The sequence below is a fragment of the Aspergillus brasiliensis genome (genome assembly GCF_001889945.1).
Source record: "Aspergillus brasiliensis CBS 101740 unplaced genomic scaffold ASPBRscaffold_5, whole genome shotgun sequence".
Lineage (NCBI taxonomy): Eukaryota > Fungi > Ascomycota > Eurotiomycetes > Eurotiales > Aspergillaceae > Aspergillus > Aspergillus brasiliensis.
In genome coordinates, this window is record NW_027137446.1 from 1,893,650 (window position 1) to 1,921,049 (window position 27,400).

The 27,400-nt window shown below is 52.0% G+C and overlaps 12 protein-coding genes across 12 annotated transcripts; 10 read left to right on the forward strand and 2 right to left on the reverse strand.

Annotated features, from left to right (window-relative positions):
• The first annotated feature begins 160 nt into the window (after positions 1-160).
• Positions 161-1,430, forward strand: ASPBRDRAFT_42719 (uncharacterized protein). The gene has a single exon (XM_067624857.1). It carries the CDS (start codon positions 246-248, stop codon positions 1,305-1,307), a length of 1,062 nt encoding a protein of 353 aa, XP_067480194.1. The 5' UTR covers positions 161-245; the 3' UTR covers positions 1,308-1,430.
• A 295-nt stretch (positions 1,431-1,725) lies between these two features.
• ASPBRDRAFT_560234 (uncharacterized protein) lies at positions 1,726-2,301 on the reverse strand. Its single transcript, XM_067627472.1, has one exon. It carries the CDS (start codon positions 2,077-2,079, stop codon positions 1,774-1,776), a length of 306 nt encoding a protein of 101 aa, XP_067480195.1. The 5' UTR covers positions 2,080-2,301; the 3' UTR covers positions 1,726-1,773.
• A 5,381-nt stretch (positions 2,302-7,682) lies between these two features.
• Positions 7,683-7,968, forward strand: ASPBRDRAFT_195590 (uncharacterized protein; the record flags this gene model as incomplete). Its single annotated transcript, XM_067620882.1, has 2 exons — positions 7,683-7,711; positions 7,764-7,968. The coding sequence occupies 2 exons, from the start codon at positions 7,683-7,685 to the stop codon at positions 7,966-7,968; spliced, it is 234 nt and encodes a 77-aa protein (XP_067480196.1).
• A 646-nt stretch (positions 7,969-8,614) lies between these two features.
• On the reverse strand, positions 8,615-9,893 carry ASPBRDRAFT_54727 (alpha/beta hydrolase; the record flags this gene model as incomplete). Its single annotated transcript, XM_067627283.1, has 2 exons — positions 8,615-9,437; positions 9,490-9,893. 2 exons carry the CDS (start codon positions 9,891-9,893, stop codon positions 8,615-8,617), a joined length of 1,227 nt encoding a protein of 408 aa, XP_067480197.1.
• Positions 9,894-12,393: 2,500 nt separating this feature from the next.
• On the forward strand, positions 12,394-13,905 carry ASPBRDRAFT_29840 (glycoside hydrolase family 7 protein; the record flags this gene model as incomplete). Its single annotated transcript, XM_067622710.1, has 4 exons — positions 12,394-12,609; positions 12,659-13,045; positions 13,097-13,298; positions 13,352-13,905. The coding sequence occupies 4 exons, from the start codon at positions 12,394-12,396 to the stop codon at positions 13,903-13,905; spliced, it is 1,359 nt and encodes a 452-aa protein (XP_067480198.1).
• Positions 13,906-14,396: 491 nt separating this feature from the next.
• Positions 14,397-15,729, forward strand: ASPBRDRAFT_123679 (WD40 repeat domain-containing protein; the record flags this gene model as incomplete). Its single annotated transcript, XM_067617624.1, has 2 exons — positions 14,397-14,755; positions 14,835-15,729. The coding sequence occupies 2 exons, from the start codon at positions 14,397-14,399 to the stop codon at positions 15,727-15,729; spliced, it is 1,254 nt and encodes a 417-aa protein (XP_067480199.1).
• A 454-nt stretch (positions 15,730-16,183) lies between these two features.
• ASPBRDRAFT_54730 (uncharacterized protein) lies at positions 16,184-17,259 on the forward strand (the record flags this gene model as incomplete). The annotated part of the gene is made up of 2 exons (XM_067627284.1): positions 16,184-16,819; positions 16,897-17,259. 2 exons carry the CDS (start codon positions 16,184-16,186, stop codon positions 17,257-17,259), a joined length of 999 nt encoding a protein of 332 aa, XP_067480200.1.
• Positions 17,260-17,515: 256 nt separating this feature from the next.
• Positions 17,516-18,918, forward strand: ASPBRDRAFT_42726 (maleylacetate reductase). The gene is made up of 2 exons (XM_067624858.1): positions 17,516-18,218; positions 18,290-18,918. Exons 1-2 carry the CDS (start codon positions 17,693-17,695, stop codon positions 18,835-18,837), a joined length of 1,074 nt encoding a protein of 357 aa, XP_067480201.1. The 5' UTR covers positions 17,516-17,692; the 3' UTR covers positions 18,838-18,918.
• A 70-nt stretch (positions 18,919-18,988) lies between these two features.
• ASPBRDRAFT_176657 (2-(3-amino-3-carboxypropyl)histidine synthase subunit 1/2) lies at positions 18,989-20,903 on the forward strand (the record flags this gene model as incomplete). The annotated part of the gene is made up of 2 exons (XM_067619838.1): positions 18,989-19,419; positions 19,468-20,903. Exons 1-2 carry the CDS (start codon positions 19,179-19,181, stop codon positions 20,901-20,903), a joined length of 1,677 nt encoding a protein of 558 aa, XP_067480202.1. The 5' UTR covers positions 18,989-19,178.
• An 854-nt stretch (positions 20,904-21,757) lies between these two features.
• On the forward strand, positions 21,758-24,367 carry ASPBRDRAFT_29845 (uncharacterized protein; the record flags this gene model as incomplete). The annotated part of the gene is made up of 1 exon (XM_067622711.1): positions 21,758-24,367. One exon carries the CDS (start codon positions 21,758-21,760, stop codon positions 24,365-24,367), a length of 2,610 nt encoding a protein of 869 aa, XP_067480203.1.
• Positions 24,368-24,788: 421 nt separating this feature from the next.
• ASPBRDRAFT_42729 (NudC domain-containing protein) lies at positions 24,789-25,780 on the forward strand. Its single transcript, XM_067624859.1, has 4 exons — positions 24,789-24,822; positions 24,879-25,122; positions 25,204-25,525; positions 25,591-25,780. The coding sequence occupies exons 2-4, from the start codon at positions 24,883-24,885 to the stop codon at positions 25,620-25,622; spliced, it is 594 nt and encodes a 197-aa protein (XP_067480204.1). The 5' UTR covers positions 24,789-24,822; positions 24,879-24,882; the 3' UTR covers positions 25,623-25,780.
• A 101-nt stretch (positions 25,781-25,881) lies between these two features.
• On the forward strand, positions 25,882-27,200 carry ASPBRDRAFT_195599 (Zn(II)2Cys6 transcription factor domain-containing protein; the record flags this gene model as incomplete). The annotated part of the gene is made up of 3 exons (XM_067620883.1): positions 25,882-25,989; positions 26,052-26,357; positions 26,409-27,200. The coding sequence occupies 3 exons, from the start codon at positions 25,882-25,884 to the stop codon at positions 27,198-27,200; spliced, it is 1,206 nt and encodes a 401-aa protein (XP_067480205.1).
• Positions 27,201-27,400: the final 200 nt, after the last annotated feature.

Consider the following 27,400-nt stretch of genomic DNA (forward strand, 5'->3'; position numbering starts at 1 on the left):
GACAGTTGGTTCATAAGGAGGAGAGATCCTTAATGAGCACTAGACAAGGAACTAGTAGTCGACTCATGGAGGGGCCAAAGCAGATTGCTGCTGACCATTTAGTTATAAACTGATCAGGCTGTGACCATCGCCGACGGACAACATTAAAACCTACTACCAGCTACTAAATACTACTCTCAACTAACCACCACCTCACCACAAACGATAAACGGAAGATACAAGAATTCTAAAAAGAAACAGAGAAAATGTTCCTCGCCTCCCTCCCTCCCAACACCCCCATCACCGTGACCATCACCGGCACCCAACCCCACACACCATCATCCCTCACCACCGAACTATCCTCACTCTTCGCCTCCGCCGCATCTGACTCTCTCTGCGCCCATACCGAAACTCTCCACCAGCACCACACCACCCCTACCAGCATCATCCATCTCACCTACTGGTCCACCACAAACTACCAAACCTGGCTCAACTCACCCAAAGTCTCCGCTTTCTTCGCCTCCCTCCCCAGCAGCGAAGATGATTCTACTGCAGCAGCAGGAATCTATCACGAAACCCTAACCATCCAACCATCGCGCATTCAAGGCGCCACAAACCACCCCGTCCCCTCGGGATGTATGCATCTGGGGAAGATCGACTTGAAGCCCGAGTTGTCGGGATATTGGGGGTGTTATCCTGATCGAATCGAGGAGAAGAGTATATCTACTTCTTTATCCAAGGAAGAGATTCGTGCTGCAGCTGAAAGCAAGAATGACAATGAAGTGGAGAAGAAGAACATCATCCCCGGCAAGCAAACCATCACCCATGTCCCTGATAACATCTGCTTCGTCGTCGAAGGCCAAGACCACTCCGCCGCGTCGCAGGAAGAACGCGCCTACTGGACTGAACACTTCGATTCCTTGTCCCAGAAATGGGTGAGTCAGGTGCTGAGTGCTGGGTTACCTGGGGGTGTGGTTTCTTCGAGGGGGTGTTATAGTTCTTCTGTGCCTTCTACTATTTCTACCTCTACTTCTGAGGGAACGGATGGGGAGAAGCGGTATCCGTTGACGTTGGGACGGGATGTCCAGCTTCTTTACTTTGTGGATTTGCAGCATATGGAGACGTTGGGGAAGAAGAGCGCGGAGCATGTGAAGCTTCGGAAGGCGTTTATGGAGGCGTATGGGCCGGGGGGTGTGTTGTTTGGAGGGGGGTTGAAGTTGTGGGTTGAGACGGCGGTGTTGAGGGATGGCGATTTCAAGGGAGAGTATTGGGGGTGTGTCCAGGGGACGGGGTTATTGGAGGTTAGGGGAGTGCTGGGATTTGAGTAGTTCTCTTTCTTTGCATGTGTCTATTGCTTTATGTGTTCTGTGTATGTTAGCAACTAGGAAAAATCACTGAGTTATGGCAATGATCACATGGTGTGCGTACAGATCAAGTTTGATGAATTATGAAAACGGGAGTTGATATACACATTAAAGAAGGACTATATCAGTGTGTATGCACACTGATATAAATGGAATGCAGTCCGTTTCTCATATGATCATTGCCTCTATACCTCTTACCATTAACAAGCCCATGAATATCACACACTATAGCAGAAAAGCAGGCTTACGTGGACATCACTCTAGTACCTAAAGATAGTAGTAGACACCTCATGTACTACAATATCTTCCACGGGGACAAGTATACTATCCTATGATCACATCACTCTGACTCAGTTCGATGACTACCAAACACCTCTATCATATTCAGCACATGAACATGATTTATCCTACAGGGAACCTGCCACAACCATCAAGTATATCCTACTATTCCTGTCACTGACTTGTCATGGAATGTACACAGATACCCATACATAGCAACATATACGTAATCACTGTTAGTCACAAGAAATCTCCAAAAAAATCCCCATCCAATGCAAGAACACCCACTCACCAACCCGCTTCGCATGTGCATCCTGCCAAAAAGCATGACCATCACGTCCCGAATGCCGCATGACCTCTTGCATTGCATTACGAGCTTGATCAAGTCTCCACAACTAGAGGTACTTTCGCTGCGTGGGACTGACTGACTGACTGACTGACTGCAAGATGCAATCATTGCATCCTATCCACTACCTGACTTGATATCGAATCATATTTATCCCGCATTGCTGAAAACCGGTTTCGAGACGAGGCATGGCATAGCATGGCACCTTAAGAGAGGCGATCAGGACCAGTTCTGTAGTTAGAGGAACCAACGAATATCCAATCCAGTCCACTTCTATCTCCACAAAGTGAGGCGAGCAAGCAAGCAAACAAGCAGGACTGAAACGAGCTAGATGTGATAAGACAGACAGACAGACAGACACCATCCATGCATATTCTTGTTTTCACCCAGTCAAATCAATCATCCAACCGCGCCACGATAGGTGACGTTGCCGCTTGTCGATGCTACTCGCTTCGGAGGATAGAGAGTAAAGTGTATGTAGATCTTCCAACGCCTTCGACGCCACGCTATCCCCCTTCCCTGGTTGCCTTTTCGGTTGCCTTGGACCTTGCGGTCAAAGTTTCCTCGGGTTTGGGCGGTAGAAAGGCTGCCCGTTATTTTTGCCATGTGGATTTAGGTATGGTAGTCTCGGGATAGTTAACCCAGATAATTGGGAACTACTATAAGGCTGATCGCGGCATATCTGGATACTCATCGATCCCGTCCGCGGTTGGCAATATATACACTGTCATGTTAGCACTATCATGTTAGAGGCTATCGCTTGCTAACTTAGTACTAGATCATACTGCCTACGGCGATCCTCAAAAGCAGTGCAGTTGAGAAAAAGAATACTCTCGTGTATGATCCTCGTATAAGCCACCATGTTGGGTCCCCCACGAGGATCACGAACAGGTAGATTAGTATATCCACTTTACGCAGGGATCAGCCGGAAGCGAAGGCTTGAGCTCCCATGTGCCGTCCTCTCAGCCGATTGCTATAGCTGGTGTTCGTGTCAGCTGGATCTTCTGTTGTGTTATTGGCTCTTTGTCTTGCTTCTGCCGTCCTGCTTCAGCACATCTGCGTCATTATGCTGGTTCATGCAGGCGTCCGCGGCGCTCCTCGCTTCGTCAAGCGATGTTTCAGCTATCAGCTGCACCGAGCCCTAGACAGTATCCACAACAGCATGGTCACACGCCAGATATTCACGCATGCACTCTGTCAACCACACATATTGTACTTCTTCGAAGCCTACAGGTCTCAGTTCGCCTATTCAGTCATTATTGACCCTTACCAAAGTAGCACATCACGAAAACATGGCAAAACTACGACTCTAGTCACAAGGGTAACAAATGGGTGCCACTAGCTCAAGCTCGTCCGCCCTTAGATTCGGCTGGCAACACTTGGTGCATTAGCAAGGGCCATCAGGTTCCACCTGTTCGGTAAGAGCCGGGCTGCTCGACGGTATGTGCTCGTGTAGTTGCTCAGAACAGCCATAGCAGAGGCATTCCCACGTCGTATCAGTTCTCTGGTCCAACTAGTGAGGGACCACAAACCAACCTCGTACGTCAATGCTGAACGCATGTCTAGGATGGCAAACCATATGTCTCCGCTCCAGGCATTGCTGCCTTACTAAATATTGGACAACAGCAGCGTGTTTCAAGCTTCTGAGTATCAAACATCTTCCTCAATCTCGGCTGCTTTGGGCCTTGGCGTTGAGGTATATTGATATGAGCCTGTTCGCGCCCAAGATTTGTCACATATCCTTCAGCCATGCATGCATGATAGAGACATGCCAACGCCAGATGATGGCTATGCAATTACGCGCATGTATACTCCGTAAACGCAAAATGACTCATTCCGTGTCGCGGCTTGAGCCGACATCCCAAGGCCCAGCCTCGTGTAGCACCCCCCGGCTGAGCATACCTTGCTTAGTGACATAATCTAGGGATTTGACGGGGAGCAATACGGATTTGTAGCAAATCCCGAAAGACAAAAGGGTGTATGTTGCTGTCCGTGTAACGCTCAGGGACGACTAGTTTTATGGTGCCTGAAAACTAGTCAGGGGACCCGTAGCTTCCGAAGAGCTCCTGCGTCAAGGGTTCCTATTTTGGACATATCGCTCGGTGAGGAAGATTTGACGCGGATCCCTGCCGAGGTTGTCCATGTCCGAGCATACCTCAAGGAAAAAGGGAGAGAGAGAGAAAAAAAAAAAGAAAAAGCAACGGTCCTTGGCTTGTTGACGAATGCCAACAAGCCTGACGGAGAACGCCGGACCACAGCCATTCACATTTCCGATGAAGGCCTCATCAGCTGCTCGCGTCACCTCGTTCCTGCAAACCTGCTAGTTGACGTAACTAAGTTCTGGCGGGTGTTTCAGCTGTCCTGCGCGTGAGTGACCACCGCTTGTCATGCTAATTTTGTGGCGGCCGGAAGGGGCTGTACAAGGAAAAGAGTTACGCCGAAGAACAGGGGGTAGCATAGGAGAGAGAGGGAACACCGCAATTCCCCGGAAATCCGTCAACTTGTTTCATAGTTTCATCACACTATGCCTTAGGCTTCAGCTGAAGGGAGGATCGGCGAGGTGCAGTTGCGGCGAAGATCTCTGCCGCTTTGGCTGCGAACACCAGATCTCACAGCCTGCGCAAGACACTAGGCCAAGGGCGCAGTTAGCTTGGATTCCTAGGAATCCCTCTTCTTCTGGTCCCGTAATTTTAAGGCTCGGCCGCTGCCATAGTTCGGCTCGGTTCGAGACATGGCAGCTCTGACCAGCGGTCCACGCGGAAAGGCATGCTTGGCTGGTTCGGTTTGATTATTGATTTTTTTTTGGGTTGCTATTTTGTTCGCTGGTTGATAATCTTGTCACCTGTTTCAACAAGATCAAGACCTGGAAAAACAAAATCATGAATGTTTACTCGAAGTCAGTGAAGTCATCTCCATACTCGGCAGCCCTAGTGAGTACTCCGTCGCTCTAGCTTGCTATCCGGACAGCCAGCCAAGGGTGGTCCATGCGGGTGTGCGCACCGGCTTTCTTACCGAATGAGAGCAGCGATGAAAGATAAGGTTGCTGGAGCTAGAAGCTTGGACCAAGCGTGCCTTGCAGGCGCGCAGTGAAACCAACCCAACCCGTGTCGGGGACCAGGGGAAAAGAAAAGTAAAAAAATAATTGACAGTTTTATTTACTCGGCCCTTCAATAAATTCGTATCCTCCCCTTCCCCCGTCTTGCGGCCGAGCTCGGTTGCACTCGCATCACCGGAATGCAGTCCGTTTTCAGGGCCGTGTGAATCAATAGCACTGGAGGTGTTTCCTGATGGATACCTTTCCCCCGCGGAATGGCGTGGAGACTGACCGTTTCTGGGTCATAATCTGCCAGCGGAGAAGCCCGCAAGGGAGCTGACATATTCGGGGGGAGCGAAAAAAAAAAAATAAATAAATAAATCACTGAATCAATAACGGAATCGGTCGGCGTTGTCTGTAGAGAGATGGTAGCGAACGATAGCGCAACGCTTTGTGAGTGAGACCTCTAAGAGAGGAGCCCCTTTTCGGAATGCTTTCTCCGAGGATCCCTGAAATGCCCAACCGCGCCGTTCCTCGTCCATTGCTCCGTTAGCCGTTCATAGTCACTTTAGCTTGTGCAACGGACCCGGCGTTCTGGTAAGCCATGCGAAGGAGGCAGCCGGACTTACACCAACTCGGCGAATCGAACGTTAGTTGCCAAATAGGAATGATTAGGTCCGTGGATTGACGCAGGGTACTTTCGCCGCTACTCCGTAGTTTGCCATTATTTACGGTAGTGCCATCACGATCCGTGATTGACCAGGCCAAATTTAGAAAGCGACAATTGCTTTTGGGGGGGGGCGCATCCTCATTTCTTATCGCGCGGCGTGGATATCCCCTTTTTTTGACTGGTCTAAAGGCTAGAAAAAAAAGCAAATCTGACAGAGCACTGGCCAGCAGCAATCTTTTTAGGAGAACGAGGCTTGGCTTAGCATGCTCCTTTTCAGCAAGTACATAGTTGATCGTTTGATTAAAGGGACAAGCCCTCAATCAAGCTGACCGAGGTGAGCATGTCCGGCGGGCTGTGACAAGCAGGTATGTGAACGCCGCCGGATCAAGATCGGGGGTTGTCCAATAATCCCTGCTGATGCTTTGCTAATTTTGGACTTGTGTCGACAGGGCGAAAAGAAAGAGCGAGCTAATGCTGCGTCCTTTGATCGAGCGACGAGTGCTTTCGTATCGTAGAAATGATTTGAAGAAATGGGGTGAAGCTTTCCATAGTCAGCTCGTCACCACCTTTGCTGTCCAACTTGGAGGTTTGTATGCTGTCGAAGGATGACATTGTCACCTGCAGCTATCGTAGTGACTGCCACTGAATGCAATAATGCCGTTGATTCTTCGGAGACCGCAGAACCGTTAGTGGATAGTGTCGCCAATCCTAGCTGAATACAGTAAGAACCAAGGAACCTGAAAAGTAAAAGAAATTATCGAGATGCAGAAGCGTGGGTGAGAGAAAACGAAGTCCAAAGCCCGCCTATCCCCTGGGGCAGTGCGTGATCGCTTGGATGGGATCGACCACGTTTTGTCCACATCGGTGAGGTCTCAGGCGATCCTTCAAACGGTCTGCCTTCGATCCCTTCTTCGTTTGGTGCTCAATCCCTCCCCCCCAATCTCTTTTCCGAGAAAGGATGGGACTTGACTATGACATAGCGCGAGTGCGAAAAGGGAGTAGGCTGGCGGCCAAAGGGGGGTCGGAGCCAGTGGTCTAGATTTCTGGGAAGCTTTCAATCGTGGGCAGAGCAAGCTGATTTGGGCGTTTCAGCCCTCAAAGCCCCTATCCGATGACGACTGCCGTTGAACATCCGCTATGACCAGTTTGGTTTGGTAGTGGACTTTAGACCCAAGACGCATACCGAATGACCGGTTATGGTGTTTCTCGGCTCATGTGCCCGATGTAGGCCATGCTGATGATCGTTCATGGGTTCCCCAGAATGTCCTTACTGTATCCAATGGTTCACGAACCGAACCTTGGGTCACACATTTCACCCTAGTGCTTACCCTGGCAATCATCACCTCCAATTTCCTAGGGATTGGGGTGAATGTGACTAAATTCGTCTATCGGGTCGATGGGCTGATTCTCGGCAAACCCTAGATCGAGGATGTGCAGTTATCCGAACTTGCAGGGCAGAGTCTCATCTCGATCAGTGGCTGATCTTGACTAGACAGCCCAACCGTTCCTTGAAAGTAGCCTAGTTAGTCAGAGATACACTACTCCGAAGCACTATCCCACCGAAGATCTTTATCTGCCTGTGTCACTTACTGGCCTGTTTCCAACCATTTTCCTTCACACTCCGGACCCTTTTTCGGATTTTCCAATCTCATCGTTTCCCTCCTCGTCTGTGGCAGTCCAGCTTTTTTTGGATGCTCCCAAGGCATCTACTTATTCTTGTATCACATTCTCGGTTTCAGTTGTCAGCAACAGTGAGGCTTGGAATCAAGCTGGGGCCGTTGAAAGGTATATAGGGACAGCTTCCTCCTCGCCGTTTGGTCAGAACTCACCAACGAATCCAAGCCAAACAAGCCTTCCCATCCACTCAAGTTCTCAATCTGCGCCTAAGAGACTTCTCTCTCTATACCTAATCAGACTCCATCGCACATTCATCTGTCCAAACTCTCTCAGCTCCTTTCACGAAAGTCATCCTTTGAATTCACGGGACCCATCATCCAAAGTTCATCAATCATGTCTTCAGGAAACGCTCATACCTCCAAGTAAGCATCCACTTTAGCGTCTTCAAAAGTTGCTATACTCACACACCTGCAGGTCCGCCAATGGCATGGGTAGCAGTCTCAGTGCAGGAAACCTGAGTCACATCCCCGACGGCAGCAGCGGCAGCATGGAACGCTTTTCGCAGTCGTCCGCGGCGGAAGCACCTTACTATGCCCGAGCACGAATGGGAGAACGCTCTGATCATGTGTCACGTCTCTCGAGCCAGCTCGACGCGACAGAGCAGATCTTGAAAAAATGAACGAAAAACGAAAAAGCAAACAAAAAAAAGAGAAACAAAAGGACAAATAGAAAGATAAAAGTGCTATGAGAGACGACCTTTTTGCGAGTCGCTTTGAAGAGACTGGGAAGCAAGCATACGATATGCTGCCGGCTGGGTTGTGGGGAATCGGGCAGGCGGAAGTGAAGGTGGAAGTGGAACTGAAGGACGAGGACAAAACGGCCTTTGGCCAGGCAGGCGCTATTCCCAATCAGGAGCCACTTGCTCCAATGCTGGACCAGAGAGAAGAAGGAAACGTTTATATAGAGGTCCTATAGATACCAACTGGCGGCGCACAAGGCGCCGCTGTCTATCCTTGATAATGCAGATACCCAGTCTCCTATGTTTGAACCACTCATCCCGTCCAAGTGATAGCCTAAGACGTTCAAAATCCAATATAGTCAAGGGTGATAACAAAACGGTGAGACTTGGGTAACATCTAAATTATCCCTGACTAGGACTAGAAGAGTGATCTATACTGTAGCGGCAAGGTGGGCCAACGCGAAAACAATGGAAGCAGCGATTCAGTGCAATAAAACATAGCAGAAAGCCCCACTTCAAAATGTCTATAGAGGTAGTAAATCCAGTAAAGGGTCTGCGCCGTAGGGTAAACTTCATTGCAGCGTCCTCAATGCATGAACTCCATCACGTATTGGGCCACCTCCTCATACTTGGTACTTGGGAACTCGTGGCCTGCATTGAAGAACTTGAAGCTTGCATGCCCTTGGAGTGCCGATGTTGCGTCAGGAACAAGCTCTTTCTTGACAATGACAGCATCATGGTCTCCGCACATGATGAGAACCTTATCACTCGGAAGACCATTTATACGCTGTTCGTCGACCGGGAGTTCTTTTTGTGCCGATAGGTATCTTCCGAGGCGTTCCCAGGTCTCGCGCTGGCGCTGCTGCAGAATTGGCCCGTGTCGCATACTAGACATGAAAGCATGCACGAACCCGGCATGCTCACCCACCTGCCATTGGACAGCACTGGGAACATTGACATGAGAGTACGTCCGAGATAGCTGCTGGACTTGTGCCGCCCCCTGAGTTGGCAGCTCCTCGGCGAGCGCATCCTCAGCAGTAAGCTTATGCGCCTTCGGCTTCGGAGTAGTTAGCGGGCCTGCGCGCAGGCGGCGTCCAACAAGGAAGCCAAGCACACGTTCCGGGACTAGACCGCGGGAGTAAAGCAGCCGTGACTGGAAGCTGATTTGGGAGTCGCGGATCAATCCTGCAGGTGCAAGCAGCACCAGCGAAGAGAGGAACTGGGGGAAATATGATGCAAATGAAGCAGCGATACCACCACCCAAGGAGTAACCCACGAGGCAGAATCTACCGGAACCGGCTCCAGTCCAAGAAAGGGGCGATGAGTTTAAGGCGAGCAGAATTTGAGTGGCGAACAGTCTGTTGTCCTGTGGGATGTCAGACGGGCAGTCAGAGTAGCCTCTACCAAATCTATTCAAGCCTGTTAGTGACTATTTCTTTCCGGCATAATTGAGTCACCTACAGGTCAAACAGCATGACCCGGCAGCCCCGGTCAACCAAGGCATGGGCAAGCCCTCCGAGTGCAATGCACGGAGTGGTGATCCCGTGTACTAGGAGGACCTTAGGTCCATCTTCTGGCCCCCATTCGTACACACGCATAGATCCATACGGCGTTGACAGATCCCGGGCTCCCGGGAGCACATCGGTGGGCAGCGGAAGCTCACGGTTGACTGATTCGGACACGGACAGGACCTTTTTGCGCGGGGACTCAAGTACTGTATTCTCCAGCTGTGGGTCTGACAGCAGTGATCGAAATAAGAGACCTAGAGTGAACGAGGCCCCTGTGACGGCGAGCAGGGGAAGTTGGGTTCGGCAGTTCCCCAGCGAATCGGAGAAGGATTCGATAGTCTGGCTGTACCACGCCATGTTCTATCGTCTATTATAGCTGTCTATTGTATGATCTTTAGTCTACACAAGAAACAAGGAAAGAGGCGAACGATGCGAGCCAGGTTACTCTGACAGGCGACACAGACGAACGAGGGGAAGCGACCGGTGAGGTTAGGCGGCTGGCCTGAGGATACACCATCTCCATTTGGGCAAGTCAATCCGATAAGCGATAAGCGGGTGATAAGGCACTGCCGAGGCTCATGACCAGGCATCCAGGGAATAGTCAACTACCTCTTGTGTCTTCTACAAAGCTCTATCCGATAGTCTTCAGGTGCTCACATTTGATTTGAGCCATCTGGAGCCGCCTACTCAGGTACATATGTACGGGTAACTGAACAACCAGATCCAAAGGGGCATGTTCGGTCGACATCATCCCTTTACCAAAGCGGTGAATCTCGACTAACTAATAGTACTACCCAGATATATTTACTCTGGTTAACTGCCTATATGAAGTGGCACTTAAATCACGCTCACATGATACAAAGCTACAGGTATTATAGCGACCCTCTTAGGTGCACTAGTACGTACATCAATCAACAGTAAGCCAGAATTCATTATTACTCACTTATAATTAGTATTGTGACAATGTTGAAAGTCAAGATATACCCTCTGCTAAGCAGTATGACACAAGCTGAGCATCGAATTACCGAACAGATATTGCAAGCCTGAGCAACTAACCTCCCTAGTACCGAGACTTACATTAGGGAAAAACAATCAAGGATGCTTAGAGCAGTTTGGGACACCGAATTATGGCCGATATACAAGGTACACGCCAGAACTGTTGTGTATCGGTCATAACGGGCACACGGAATCCCCCTTGTGGCTCGCGGAGACGATACCGGACCGGCATTAGAGCAATAACAGGTCGCTCCACTCGTATGCAGACAAAGCCTTTGTCTGAATAATGAGAATATCCTTGTTATGCATTAATAGTCAATGCAGTAACTGCATGATCAATCAGGGTAAGGCCATACAATGGCAAAAGAGGATATTCTTGGCATCTACGCCATGTATGTCGCGGAGAACCCCTCCGTCCGCGCGCTCTTCGAATCCAATCCGGCTAAATAGCAACAGTTTAATCTTGTTGGCTTAAAGCCTCCGAACGTAATCGGGAAGCGATCTGCAAGGTACAGCGCCATATCGTGGCTTTTGTCGGCTTTGTCGGATGTCTGTGTGTGTTCTCCAGTCTTAAATGGCTCGACTTACAGGTGACACCGCCCGGAATCACTCCGTTTAGCTGCAGAACTAGACAAATGAAAGGATGACGGCGCTTGGGAAAACACCTTACGTTCATAATAAATGGGATTTTGACATGGATATTTGTGGTGAAACAGTTATGTGTGGGGGATACTAACCGCCTTGTTCTCGCCGGTAAGCGGGCTCCAACGGAAGCAAAGACCAAAAACGTTTCTTGGTTTGACGTTGACAAGTCCCATCCAGGTCACCTATTTTCGGCTTAGATGAATCAAATTCAGCCTAGCCATCTGCATAAATCGGATCATTGTGGCACCTACTCGAGCTGTCATTGATGGGATGTAGCACCCCGCATTCCGTGATCGACAAGGCTAGCAGAGGACCCTAGAAATTAATCAATCCTTCATTAGGATTTGAGATGAATCGGGGGATGGCTGATACCCAAACAACGCCACATGCTGCCACATATTCATTAATCCAGCGGTTATGTGGGACGCTAATGCTCTCATATTTCCCAAAGGGACTGCAAGTGAAGTTTTGTTAGACGACGCGGCTAACTGGATACGGGGTCCTCATTTGCAGATATTCTAAATAACAGAGAAGAAATATAGCATTAGAGCGTGTTGTATGATGGCCGCCATTGCTAATATTGGTCATGATACTTTGCCAGATACCCTATAGCACCTCCTCAGGCTAGGCTTCTAGACCTGAGTAAAAGGCCCCAAAACCTGTCTATTGCAGAGCTTCACTAAGCTGGCATGTGAGACATGTTATCTCTTCATGCACAGCATTAGAAAAGGCTACACATGACATAGACAGTCTTCATTGGAAGGCCCCAATGCTTCATTACATGCAGGGAACAGAAACAACTCGGAGGGCCCTCCGTGAATCCTCGCGACTCGATGAACCAATGATACGCAGCGGTAGGCAAGCAGCCTGATATAACTCCATCCTGGTGATAGAACTTGGGCCCACTCTCGGACATCTCTCAATATGCAGAACCCTCTTTCTGCAACATTACACTCTATTATCCTGCGTTCTTCATTTCACGGCAAAGAAGGGCTTGCCTAATTTGAAACATCGACGGACTGGCGGTCCGTTGCACCGGCAAATATTGGAGACCCTATTCTTCCGGATTGCAAGATGCTATGGGACCGAATGCTGCTTCGAAATGTTATAAATAGGGAGGTTGTCTCTGCGTACAGCTTGGAAATCACATCTGCCGGACAGACAACCAAATCACGGAGAAAAGAAGACAGTTCGAATCTTATACAAACTCATTCCAATGCATCAACGCGCCCTTCTCTTTTCGACTCTGCTGACGGCCGTTCGCGCCCAGCAAGCCGGAACGCTCACCGAGGAAGTCCATCCTTCCTTGACCTGGCAGAAATGCACTTCTGAAGGCAGCTGCACGGAGCAGAGTGGCTCGGTTGTCATTGACTCAAACTGGCGCTGGACCCATTCTGTCGATGGCAGCACCAACTGCTACACTGGCAACACCGTGAGTCTGCTCAATATATATGTGCTGAACTAGCTAACGCGCCTAACAGTGGGATTCAACTCTCTGCCCTGATGATGTTACCTGTGCCACCAACTGCGCCCTGGACGGAGCAGACTACGAGTCCACCTATGGTATCACCACCGACGGTGATGCGTTGACACTGAAATTCGTCACTGGCTCCAATGTTGGCTCACGTGTGTATCTCATGGACACTAGTGACGAGAAATACCAGACGTTCAACTTGCTTGACGCCGAGTTTACTTTCGACGTTGATGTGTCCAATCTCCCATGTGGATTGAACGGCGCGTTGTACTTCACTGCAATGGACGCCGATGGTGGAACTGGTAATTACCCTGCGAACAAGGCTGGAGCCAAGTATGGCACAGGATACTGTGACTCCCAGTGCCCCCGAGACCTCAAGTTCATCAACGGAGAAGTAAGTATTCATAGGCTTTTCTTCTTTGGTGATATGCTGACCGTGAAACAGGCCAACGTCGATGGCTGGGAACCTTCTAGCAACAATGCCAACACAGGCACTGGCAACCACGGTTCTTGCTGCCCTGAAATGGATATCTGGGAAGCCAACAAGATCTCGACCGCATTGACACCCCATCCCTGTGACAGCAGCAGCCAGACCATGTGCGAGGGTGACGCCTGCGGTGGAACATACTCTAGTGATCGCTACGGAGGTACGAATACCTAGAAGTGCCGGGTTTGATATTTTGGCTGACTTCATTCACAGGAACCTGCGACCCTGACGGATGCGACTTCAACCCCTACCGCATGGGCAACGAAACATTCTACGGTGCCGGCAAGACGGTCGACACCGGATCTAAGATGACTGTTGTGACCCAATTCATCACTGATAGCTCTAACTCCCTCAGCGAGATCAAGCGTTACTATGTGCAGAACGGAAAGGTTATTGCGAACGCCGAGTCCAACATCCCTGATGTGACTGGAAACTCGATCACACCGGACTTCTGCACTGCCCAGAAGAAGGCCTTCGGCGACGAGGATATCTTTGCTCAGCACGATGGATTTGCCGGAATCAGTGATGCCCTGTCTTCCATGGTTCTCATCCTGAGTTTGTGGGATGACTACTATGCCAGCATGGAGTGGCTCGACAGCAACTATCCTGAGAACGCTACCGCTACCGATGCAGGTGTTGCACGCGGAACATGCGACTCATCATCGGGCGTCGCCGCGACAGTCGAGAGTGCGCACCCCGATTCTTCGGTGACCTTCTCGAACATCAAGTTCGGTCCCATCAACTCGACCTTCAGCGCTTCCGCATAAGCTGAAGTGCTGGGCCCAGAGCCTGAATTACATTCCACAGCCGGACATAACAGGACAGGTTCCTGGAACGACATGTTGGATATTTTAGGCTTGTAAATTTGTCCCAAAAGTGGCCACTGCTTTTGCGTATCGGCTGCCTTCGTTGATTCGTTCACTCCAGATTGATCGATGCAGATTTTGTTTCTTGTTTTCTTTCACTTCCTCTTGAAAGTTTTTGTACTCACTTCACATTCTCTTCCTTCCTAGTTTGAGTTCACTCAATTCAAGAGACAGTTGTTCCTTTGCTACTCCTGACCTAATCAGCCTTGCGTACTCTGTAGATAGCGAGTTCAAAATAGCCTTAAGCCTAAACTCTATAGCCAACCAACCCCGGAAGATCCGTCGGCCCGCCCTCTCCGAGACTGATCGGCTCCGCCAGCCTGCAGCTGCAAGCTCCGCAAGTCAAAAAAAACTGCGGTATAGATTCCTCGTGCAATTGCTCATTCTTCGACATGTTCGACACGGTCTGCACACTTCCGCTATCAGCGGACCTATTCTCCCAGGCCCTGCACCCCAAGGAACCCATTGTGTCCGTGGGTCTCGCCACCGGGCATGTCCAGACATTCCGACTCCCCACCGAAGAAGCGGCCAGCGATGACGACGAGACGTCGACTGCCTCATCACGCAATGGCAGAGGACACATTGATACGATGTGGCGGACGAGACGTCATAAGGGTAGCTGTCGGTGCTTGACGTTTGGAATTGATGGCGAGACGCTCTACTCGGCCGGAACGGACGGGCTGCTCAAGGCCGCAAACGCGGAGACGGGTGTCGTGGAAAACAAGATCGCTATTCCTACGGAAAAGAATGGGTACGATATAAACCCCATTTTCATATATGTGCTTGGAGGGGGAGAGTGAGACTCAAGGGCTCATTGTATTTGCTTTTAGATCCATCGATGCTCCCACTGTCGTTCATGCGCTTTCCCCTCAGACTCTCCTTCTCGCGACCGATTCCAGCGCCCTCCATCTCTACGACCTCCGCATACCCTACTCTAAGGTTTCCGCGAAGCCTGAACAATCCCATCACCCTCATGACGACTATGTTTCGTCGCTTACGCCTCTTCCGGCTTCCGATACCAGCACCTCCGGGTTCAGCAAGCAATGGGTGACGACGGGTGGGACCACCCTGGCAGTGACGGATCTGCGACGGGGTGTGCTTGTTCGCAGTGAGGATCAGGAAGAGGAGTTGATCAGCTCGGTATACATTGGCGGATTGGCGACCACTGGCACGAGTCGCGGCGAGAAGGTGCTTGTGGGAGGCTCTGGAGGTGTTCTCACGCTCTGGGAGAAGGGCGCGTGGGATGACCAGGACGAGCGGATCTACGTGGAGCGCGGATCTGGTGGTGGAGAGTCCCTGGAGACCATGGCTGTTCTGCCGGATGAGTTGGGCAAGGGCAAGGTGGTCGCCGTTGGTCTGGGCAATGGTGGAGTCAAGTTCGTGCGGATCGGCGCTAATAAGGTTGCTGCGGAGGTTATGCACGATGAGACTGAGGGTGTGATCGGCCTGGGCTTTGACGTTGAGGGGCGCATGGTCACTGGTGGTGGACAGGTGGTGAAGGTTTGGCATGAGGCTGTCGTTGGTGCTGATAGATACGGGGCGATGCCCGGGGAGAAGCGCATGTACGGAGACAGTGACGAGAGTGATGACGGTGATGACAGTGAGGACGACTCGGATGATAGCGATGCTGGGGGCCGACAGGACAAGTCGCAGAACAAGCGCAAGAAGACGAAAGCCAAGGGCAAGGGTGGACAGCAAATCATGGCTTTCCATGACATGGATTAAGTGAAATCGAGTGTGGTTTATTGATACCCTAAGCGGGAGGTGATTATGCATAGCATTGGTGTCGGGAAAACAAAAACTGGGAGTGTGCTTTGCAAATACGTACTCAATGATGCTAATATCTCTAGATAATCGAGCTATAGCCATAATTGTGACCCAGCTTGCCTAAAATTGGCGTTACATTGTAGTTGTGCAGAGCTAGTGTGTCTCGCAATTGTGCTCCAATCGCATGACATTCAGGAACAAAGAATTGCGGTTGCACACAGCCTTATCAGCTACCGATTCAGGGTTAGCAGCTTCAGCAGTCCATAGATCACTGTTATATTAGCTTCTTGGCAGCAGGGAAGAGCAACGTTAGAAATGATAATAAGCGCCAACAGCCCATAAGCCACTTCACATATATCAACGTATCTCCCTCCTGTAACCTCTTCCATCTTCAAGCATACCTCCCAGCGCAATGCCAGGAACCATCCTTCTCACCGGAGCCAACAGCTCCCTCGCCATCCCAGCAGTCCAGCACTTCCTTACCAAATATCCAGACTATGCTCTCGTCCTCACCGTCCGCAACACCTCCACTTCCGACCCCAACACCAAACGTCTCAACGACACCATCGCACCCTTTTCCAAGTCACGTACCTCAATCCGAAAACTAGACCTCTCCAACCTATCCGAAGTATCTACATTCGCGCAGACCTTAGCCACCGAAATAGCCAATGGCACATTACCCCCGCTAGCAAGCATCATCTGCAACGCATACTACTGGAACCTAGCCAGCGAGATTGAGACAACAGTAGACGAACTGGACAAGACCTTCCAGGTGAACCATATCGCTCATGCCTCGTTAGTGCTGCGTCTGCTAGGCTCGTTCGGACCGAACTCTGGACGGATTATCCTCTTCGGCAGTGATGCTCATTGGCCTGGTAAGAACGGGTTGGAAAAGTATCCGCCTACCATTCCAGAGGATCTGGAGGTGCTGGTGAAACCGACCAAGAAGGCGGGTGAGGATGTTCGGGGAAAGGGGTTCTATCAGTATGCTGTGTCGAAGTTGGCGGTGATTATGTGGATGTATGCGTTGAATGGGCAGTTGATCAAGGTATTATCTCCTTTTCCTTTGATTTGTGTCGAGTAGTATGTTTGAGTGGCTGTACTGACGCATATGATTTATACTAGGACGACAATCTAAAGCACATCAAGGCTGTAGCTATCAATCCGGGCAACCTGAGTGATTCTCGCGCACTCCGCACCAATACGCCGCTCATTCTGAGGATCATCTCCTATCTCATAATCCAGCCACTTCGGCCGTTGTTGAGGCTGCTTGACCCGACTATGCGCACAGCTACTGAGGCCGGGAAGGATGTGGTCGAGTTGGCTGTGGGTGAGGAATATGCAGGGGAGGCGGGGTACTTTACTCTTTTGAAGAAGGATGAAAGTTCGCCTGAGAGTCAGGATGGAGAGAAGCAGCAGAAGCTCTGGAAGAAGACATTGGAGTGGGCGCAGGTCAGCCCTAAGGATACGGTGTTGAAGCTTGGGTAGGGCATTAACCGATGAAGGATAACTGCTCCCTACACGCTGTGTCATAACTATCACAATAACTCATTAATCCAATTCTTTGCTTGAACTGACATTGGCTGAACAAATTCAACAGCTGATGTTAATTCAGATATGATATCAACCAAGTAGGATGTATAGTAGAGTATCGGCATGAACAGCAGCCAACTGCCGAGCCCCTCCACGGGCGACCCACGGCAAAGGCCTTTGCCCCAATAACTTCATGACGTTCGCTCCGGATCGGTGGGGTGTGGGGGATTATTCATGATGATCAAGCTTCATCGGCTGTTCGGGTTCCTAGTTACCCAATTCATGGGTCGATCTAGGCAAAGATATATACCGATCCTGATTCTCATTTGAGTCGTCTCTCTCCCCGCTATCCTCATCCCTTCCCCTCATCTACAACCATACTACCACCATGGACTCCTTCGAATACAACGCCAACCCCGGCCGAGTTATCTTCGGTAGCGGCACACTGAAGAAGCTCCCCGACGAGCTCGCCCGCCAGAACCTCAAAGCACCCCTCCTCCTCTCCACCCCGCAGCAAGTCTCCCAAGCCGAGAATGTCAAAGCCATCCTGAACGGCCAAGTGGCCGGCATCTTCACCGAAGCCACCATGCACACTCCCACCCACATCACCGACAAGGCATTGGAATACGCAAAAGCCCAAAGTGCCGACTGTGTCGTCTCCATCGGCGGTGGTAGCACCATCGGCCTGGGCAAGGCCATCAGCATCCGCACGGGACTGCCGCACATCTGTATCCCGACCACCTACGCGGGCAGCGAGATGACCCCCATTCTGGGTGAAACCGCAGACGGATTGAAGAAGACGCGCTCCGACCCGAAGATCCTCCCGGGCACTGTGATCTACGATGTTGACCTGACCATGACCTTGCCGGTGGGCATGAGTGCGACAAGCGGTGTCAATGCCATTGCACATGCGGGTTAGTCCACCCATTACCACCCCCCCTCTCTATATACTCCAGGAAATTTAACACAATCCATCAACCAACAGTGGAAGCCCTCTACGCCCGCAACACCAACCCCGTGATCAACCTCATGGCCTTGGAAGGCACACGCGCCCTCGCCTCCTCCCTCCCCGAAATCGTCCAGAACCCCAGCTCCGTCTCCGCCCGCTCTTCCGCGCAATACGGCGCCTGGCTCTGCGGTACTTGTCTCGGAAGTGTAGGCATGTCCATCCACCACAAGCTCTGCCACACGCTCGGCGGAAGCTTCAACCTGCCCCATGCGGAAACGCACACGGCCGTGCTCCCGCACGCTATCTCCTACAATGCGCCGAAGATCCCCGAAGCCATGAAGAAGCTGGCCGAGGCGCTGCCGGAGAGTAACGGGGATGCGATCCACGGGCTGAATGTCCTGTTGGAGAAGTTGCAGGTGAAGCGCGGATTGAAGGATTTCGGTATGAAGGAGGAGGATATTGACAAGGCGGCGGATATTGCGGTTAGTAACCCGTACTGGAACCCCCGGGAGATTCAGCGTGAGCCGATTCGGGAGTTGATTCGAAGGGTGTGGGCTGGGGAGCCGGCCAGGGCGGATTTGTAGATTACTTCTGGGGAGGGAGTTGTACGTATGTAAATAGCAAGACCCTTAAGTAGATGTGAATCATGAATTCATTCTATGTAGCCTTTTCTGTTAAAGACCAGTTCTACAATTCTACATTGTAATACTATGGCACCATAAACACCTCAGTAATCCATCCCACCGCGATTGGCCCTTTTGCGGAAGGGGAAACCAGCGAACGAGTGGATGGCGGGGTGAAAGTGGGGTGACATGAAAATCAACCCGAAATTTGCAATTCCATCCATCCCACATTTTTCCACACCCCTCAATTCAACAGTTCTATACACTCATAACCAATTCACAACTTTGACAACTCCCCCACCATGGGCGCCGAAATGGAGGCCGCCCCGGTCCTCTCCACCCCAGACGATCGCATTCTCGAAGCCACCGATGCTCCCCAACAGTCGAACCTCCGTACTACTCCCGTCTCCGACGAAGAGATCGCCATCACCTATGACATTGAACGCACGTTAAGGGAGATCCGCCAGGCGCGGTATAAGCGCATTGCATTGCAGTTTCCGGATGATATGCTCCCGGATGCGCCCAGGGTATTTCAGCTTCTTAGTCGGGGCTTGGATGCTCGTGGTCAGAGTGCGGGGTCGGAAGAAGGAGGGAAGGATCTGGCTGAGTCGGTGGCTCAGTTGAAGGTGGATGATATTAAGGCCAAGGCTGAGGCTGGGGCTGAACCCGCGCCTAGGCTGTATATTCTGGCCGATACCTCCTACGGAACTTGCTGCGTAGATGAGGTGGCCGCCGAGCATGTGGATGCCGATGTGGTCGTGCATTACGGCCGGTCGTGTTTGTCGCCGACGGCGAGACTTCCTGTGATTTATGTGTTTACGCATAAGGAGCTGGCGCTGGAGAAGGTGGTGCGTGCGTTCAAGGAGACGTATCCTGAGCTTGATACGAAGGTGATCTTGGCTGCTGATGTGACTTACTGTGATCATGTCCCCGCGGTGTATGACCGTCTGGTGAAGGAAGGGTATACGAATTTGTTTGCGACGGAGTTGCTTCATGATCCTTCGTCTGCTATTCCGAACCGGACGGTGCCTGAGACGGTGCGTGAGAGCCCCGAGTCCCTGGCAGAGTGGCAGCTTTTCCACATTTCGGATCCGCCTACGGCGCTGCTGCTCACCCTTGCTTCTCGCGTGGCGGCTATCTACATTTATCCTACGGATAAGCCGGACGAGGATAATGTTAAGCCCCTGCCTGCGTCTACGGCCGCCGCCTTGCGCCGTCGCTATGCCATCCTGACGTCCCTGAATACCGCCCCGATCTTTGGTATCCTGGTCAACACGTTGAGTGTGAAGAATTACCTGCATATTGTGGATCATGTGCGGGAGCGGATCGCGGCCGCCGGGAAGAAGAGCTATCTGTTTGTGGTGGGCAAGCTGAATGCGGCCAAGGTGGCTAACTTCAGCGAGATCGGCGGCTGGGTGGTCATCGGGTGCTGGGAAAGCTCCCTAATTGATAGTCGGGATTTCTGGAAACCGGTCATCACGCCGTTTGAGTTGGAGCTTACCCTGAAGGGGGATACGGAGCGGGTCTGGACGGGAGCCTGGCAGAGTGACTTCCAGAGTGTCCTGGATCAGTCCGCTGCTGAGGCAGAGAATGGGGAAGCGTCGACGAACGATACCACGACCGGGGAGGATGAGGATGAGATGTCCGAGCCCGAGTCGGCACCGCCAGAATTCGACTTGCGCACTGGCCGGTATGTCTCGCATTCCCGGCCCATGCGAAATCCTGCACCCCGCGTTTCTGCCTCAGGAGAAGAGGGTGCCGCTCCGTCAGCGTCGACTGGAGGTCCATCCGCAGCGCGAGCTCTGGCCAGACGAGCCAAAGGGGATCTGGCGATGATCGGCGGGACCATCTCCCCTGGAGCGGAGTTCCTTCGGTCGCAACGGACGTGGAAGGGGCTGGGCAGCGATTTCGATATCCAGTACGAGGAGGAGGACGACGACGACGTGAAGGATAGCACGCTTGTGGTGGAAGGGCGCAAGGGTATTGCAAGGGGATATACGGTGGGAGAAACAATAGAGCGACACTAGTTCAGGCCGCCCTCGCTCCCCTGGCGTTCGGAGAATCGGATTGTTGGGCGCGACCGTTGAAAAGGGTGGAAGTATGGGAACGAGTAGGGGGGAACAAGGCAAAGCATAGTTAGGCGAAACTAGTGGTTTGCTATTTTCTTTGCATTGATGGATAGATGGATCTTTTTTGTGCCCTACTGATGCTGGCACGGCCCAAAGCGGATGGGGAGTTAGTGGCTGTGGTTGTGGTGGTTTGGATCGTCGGGGGAACAACACCACACAGCTAGCAGCAGATAGTTGAAAACCAAGAGGGATGAATTCAATATTCAATAAACACACTGGGGCGAATCACTAGTGAAGGTGAGCCCCGTCAGGCCACACACTCCGGTGACCCAACATATATCGTCATAGCATTAATTCTATTTTCCTCATTATCATCATCGTCAACATCATCATCAGCAAGCAACAGCAAGAGTGGCATCCCAACGGGGCCAAGGCGACCTATCACATGATTGCCGGCCGCCCGTTGGATTTTTGTTGCCCATCGCCAGTTCTGAGCTGAGTTGTCCAAGCCACCCCTAATCGGTTTGCTGTTACTTGTCTCCCTCCTCCTCCCTCCGACTATCTCCCTCCATTCTATCTAACTCTCCCTCCCGTGGATGGCCACTGCTCATGTCCAACACTTGGGTGTAATCCGCCCTCCTTGCGCATGCTCTCCTTCCCTGTTCCCTTATGATGTGCGGCCCTCTCCCGCATTCTCCGCTGTGCTCGCGATCTCGCGTCACTCTAACCTCCAGCTTCCTTCCAGGGGAGTGAAACCAAAAGAAAACGGCTGTTGAAGAAGCAAAGGGTGCCGCCATCCGATTCGGATCGTCATGCCATCGGTATCTCATATTCCGGGAGTGCCCGCCATCGATCATCGATCGGGCCCTGAGTCGACTACTACTATTACCACTACTACTACTACAGCCATGGCCGGCAAGCCCAGCGGAGACCAGCAACAGCAAGACCTGGTGGACTCCGCGCTGGAACATTCCGTCCTTCCAGCCCAGCGTCCGCTATCCACCTTCGAACTCGTCGTCACTACCAATGCCCCCATTCTCGAATCTCTCCTCTTACAGACTCCCACCGAGGCCATCCTAAACCTCTACCATACCTCCCGCTACCTCCGCTCATTCCTTCGCTCTTATCCGACAGCATGGAAATACCTCTCGTTTCGGCTCTTGTACCCCTCTGGCACCCCGCCGCCCCTCCGGGTTGTCTTCACCGGCTCCTCCGAGACCGTCATCCCGCGCCAGTCGCGCCCGTACGCACTCGACCAGCTGCTGATGAACGTGGTGGTTCCGTTTAGTCCGTGCCTACGCAGTCTGGAGTTGGATAACACCGCTGTGTCGGGGCAGATTCTGATGTCGACCGTACTACATTCGCGGCGCGAGACCTTGGAGCATCTCTCCGTACGAGGTTGCAAGAATGTGTCGCTCAAGTACCACATCATCCCATATCTCACCATGTTTGGCCTTCAATATGATGTCAATATGGAGCAGAATATTGGGAGTTCGCCGGATACTAAGCATCTTGCACTGAAGAGTCTCTACACGTATCGATGTCGACATCATCGACGACGGCCGTATCTGACATCCTCCTTGTCGCGAAAAGACTCCGACTCCGAACCTACACATGAACTGGTCAATCTCTGCCATAAACTGGGCATCTGGACGGATACCGCGTGGTGCTCGACTCCTGCAGGGAGATGTTTCCGGAGGCGGGGCTACGTGTCTATGCGTGTTCCCCAAGGGTCGGCGGAGGTGTGGGTAGTATTTGATCGGCTGTGGAGGTCGAAGAACTGGATCGGCGCAGTAGACCAGGCGAACCGCCCAGCTCAGCGGGATGCGAAGCTGTGGGAACACAGTGAGACCGGCTATTACGGCGAGGCTTTGGGGACCGGAGAGGGTAGAGATCCCGGGGAGGGGAAGATGGTGCCAGCACATCTGCGACGGAGCCATACACAATTCGTTGAGAATATCCGCTGCCACAACTGCTGCGAGTTGATCCCCGAACGATGCGAGCAATGCAGTATACTGATGCACTGTGTCGGATGTCGAAAGACTCTGTGTGCTAGCTGTGCTTATGAGAGGCCGTATCTGCACTGCCGACCTCGATCGGCTTCCAAGGATAGTCTATTCTGGTGGGCTCCTGGAGCTACCATGTCGCCATGTTCGATGCAAGACCCTGTCGAAGATTCCGAAAACACTACTGTAGCCAACAACGTACCTCCTACCTATCCTGCTCTGACGTTCCATTGGTGCTGCACCGAGCCGATCTTCTCTGGCGGCGGCGGCATCAGTATCGGGACCCCGAACCGCGATGTGGACCAGGTACGAGCCGTGCCTCTGCCGCGAGGACAGGGATGGGAGGACCTGGAGTACTCGGCCCAGGAATGGAGCAAGACCTTCCCGCGGGACGCCTACGGAGACCCTCGCAAGCCCGACTACACGCTGGAAACCGGACACATCGCCATGATGCGCTGGCTACTGGGGCCGCCCGACCGACAGCCTGCAGCTTGTCCGCGCAATCTTTGCCAGGACTGCTACGACACACCTCAGTGGAAGGTCCACTGCAAGAGCTGCTCGAAGCCACTGTGCATTGAGCATGATCTGCGGGGGCTCCGCTTGAGAATCTGTGGGTACCGGGATCTGACGTTGGAGAAGCTGGCGATCCAGAACCACGCCGAGACCGGCTCTCGCGGGTTTGCGTCGTCGCGGATGCCCTACACGAATGCCGTGCCAGAGTTCGAGCTGCCGTATCGGACGCAGCGGATCCTCGATTCTACTACGAGCAGCTTTACCGAGGACAACCAAGAGGTCTTTCCCGAGGCGAGCAGTAGCACGTTCCAGGACCATCCTCGACCCACGCCTTTGGTTCACCGCCGGTCGCGGAGTCTCTCCATCTCCAACTCCAACCGTTCACGCTCATCCTCGCCATCCTCGGTCTACTGCGACTCGCCGTCCGACCAGCCCAGATGGCAAGGATGTCAGTCGTTCTTCTGTCCGCAGTACCGAGCGGTCGGTGACCAGCGACAGCGGTGCGCCAGCGTTCTTCGCGAGTGCACCAATTGCTCGGTGTACGTATGCGAGGACTGCACCATCGCCTTCCCGCCGTGCAACTGTTCCTATTGCGAAGTCAACTACCTGTGCCCGAACTGCCTGAAGGTGCGGGAGCGAGACGGGACCTGCCGCCGGCCGGCAGAAGAAAAGGCCCGTCGGGAGCGCAAATGGAAAGAGGACATGCGTCTGCTGGAGGGGATCGTGCAAGACAAGCTGGCGAACAAGATGGCAAATAAGATGGCCGAGTATGCCGGCGAATTCTTCGACGTTATCGAGCGGGAAGAACACGGCGAGGTGCAGCATATCGAAGAAGCCTCGACGTATCCCGGACCCGTGGCAGAGGATATAGGCGAGGAGATATTGACGGACAGTACGGAATGATGATAAAATCTGACTGGGCAGGGATCTACGGGCGTCGAGGATGGGTGGACTGATGATTATTTTCGGAGTTTTTCTTTATCTGGGCCTGCAGATATAAAGCAGCGTGCATAGCAAATGATACTGTTGTCGGATGGCCCTGATGCGCGGTGCGCTGGGGGGGTATCCTGTTGTCCCGGGAGGACAGAAGAGAATTTGTGGGCCATTGATGGAGGAACTGTATGTAATAACCTAATGACATACGATATCCCACCATTCTCTACATTTATAAGTATGTTGTAGTTTTATATGGTGTCTAACCCGACTACGGAGTAGACTATTCAGTAAAGGCAGTAGAAAGTCAAGCTGCCCCGCACGCGGAAGCTTCCAGCCATCCAGCCAGTCCCCACCATCTGTAATTCCCTCCAATTCTCCCCAAACAATCTTCTTCCCTGGCCCTCTAGAATCTCTCACAACAAGTACGTCCATAACCTACCGATAGTTTACCTATCTCACACTAATATAGCTCCAACAGCAAAATGGCCGACGAACAACCCCCTTCCCCCGCCGAGCTCGCCCGCCGCGACGAAGAAGAATCCGCCCGCAAAGCCCGCGAAGCCGCCGAACAAGCCCAACTGCCCTACAAATGGACTCAAACAATCCGCGACGTGGAGGTGACGATCCCCGTGGCAGCGAATATCCGCGGCCGGGATCTCGATGTTGTTCTCACGAAGACGAAAATCCGCGTTGCGATCAAGGGCCAGGAGGCTTTTATTGATGTACATCCATCCATCCTCCTTACCCCTCTTACGCTACAATTCTCTTACGGTAGTACTAATGATATGGTTCTGATAATGCAGGGCGAATTTCCCCACCCCGTTATCCCCGACGAATGCTCCTGGACACTAGAATCGACATCTAAGCCGCCCGGCAAGGAAATCTCGATTCACTTGGATAAGGTGAACAAGGTGGAGTGGTGGGCGCATGTTGTTACGAGTGCGCCCAAGATCGACGTGACGAAGATTACGCCGGAGAATTCGTCGCTGAGTGAGTTGGATGGGGAGACAAGGGCGATGGTGGAGAAGATGATGTATGATCAGAGGCAGAAGGAGATGGGTGGGTTGACGAGTGATGAGCAGAAGAAGAGGGATATTTTGAAGAAGTTTCAGGAGGAACATCCTGGTTAGTATTCTCTATTTTTTCTTTCAGATGGGTAGTGCTGACATAGTGCGTGTGTCTGTGTACAGAGATGGATTTCTCGAATGCGCAGATCGGTTAGATATATAGTGGACACTTGTGGAATGGACTTGGGAGTATATGATTTATGATGGTGTTTAATGTGTATGTTATGCTGGTGGAATAGCTGGCTTCCGTATTAGGCCTAGTCTGGTCAGGCATCCCGCGAGGCTATCGATCGTCATATGTCTGGAGTCTGTCTGTCTTACCGTCTTGTTCTCTTCATCTTCTGTCTCATTTGCATTTTTGCATGTAGTTTCCTTCATGGAACGTAGCAAGGGTTAGTAAGATTGGTGGCTGCCATGCAGTCTGTCCTCCAGCTTCGTCCTTCTCCACGCATATTTCATCCCCGACGTCCGCATCGCAAATCGCGCGCTGGTTGCCTCGTTTGCAAGCAGCGACGGGTCAAGGTATTTTCTCCTCATTCTTCTGGTTGATGTCCTCTCTAATTGTGCTCATTCTCCAACGATAGTGCGACGAGGAGAAACCATCCTGTCACCGATGCCAGAAACTCGGTTTCGACTGCAGCTATGAGCCCGAGACCAAAGATAGCGTCAGCGTCTTCCTTGCGAGCCCGCCCGATTCAAAAGCGTACTGCATGTCGGTGGATACCGTGACCAAGAAGATCAACGAGATCTTGCAGTTGGATTCAAAATCCGGCCCACTGCCCGTCGTGCAGGCCTTGCAGCACTTCCACCATGGATTAACGAACCCGGCGCTCGGCCCGACACGCGCTCAATCGGCCATGCAGGCGAGGATCATTCAGCTAGGGTTCAATGTATGCTCTTGACCTCTATCATAATACGGAGTACTGCTACTGACAATAAAGTCACCCTTTCTTCTGCACGCCATCGTCGCAGCAGCCACGTCGCATATCCGCCATCTGGCTTCCGAGGGTCACGTCTATACCCTTTCGGAAACCTACCACTGGCAGCAGGCCATCACCAAGTATTCTCGGGAGATCACCGCCATCGGGCCGAAGAATACGGATAGTGTCATCTCTGCGTGTTTGCTGTTGACTATTCGTTCCTTCGCTTTAGATGAATACGACCCGCTCGGCTCGTTTGTCTTCTCGGACGATATTACTTCCCTGAGTTGGCTGACACTACAAGGGGGGCTGCGCCATCTGATCATGGCTACGGTGCAGTGGAAAGCTGGTAGCATGTGGTGGGAGGTATTCATGAAGTCTCATGATAAGACGGTGGATCTTTTCGAGGATGAGCGTCCTGGCCGGGTGGCTATTCATCCGGGGTTGGCTGATCTGTGTGGCATCGATGATACGACCACCGCAGAGACGAACTTGTATCATGCGCCAGCGCGTATACTGACGAGACTGCTGTCGCTGGAGCGAGGGGTCCGGAGTTTTGCGTCTTACTCGGGGTTTATGGGGAGACTGCTGCCGGAGTTCTTTGCTAAATTGATGCAGAAGGATCCACCGGCGCTGGTGATGCTGAGTTGGTGGCTGGGCTTGATGTACGGGACGGAGATGTACTGGGTCAAGACGCGAGCGAGGTCAGAGATTACTGCGATTACGTGGTACTTGGGGGAAGGATGGGACGAGTTCATGAGGTTTCCCACTGAGTGTATAGAAGACTACGAGAATGCTTCCATACCAACATGAGAATAGAGCATAAAGTGACTATCTTATCCGCTTATCGATAAAGTTTTGGGCAGGAGCGGGGAACTCCACCAATCAGCGATGCGGGGAACGTAGATGCCTGGATGCTGAGGCGCAGCCTCGTCGTGATCGTAACTTTGACTTTTGACTTTCTCTCCCTCTTTCACTCTGGTAGACTTCACCTTTCAACCAGAGACACGAGT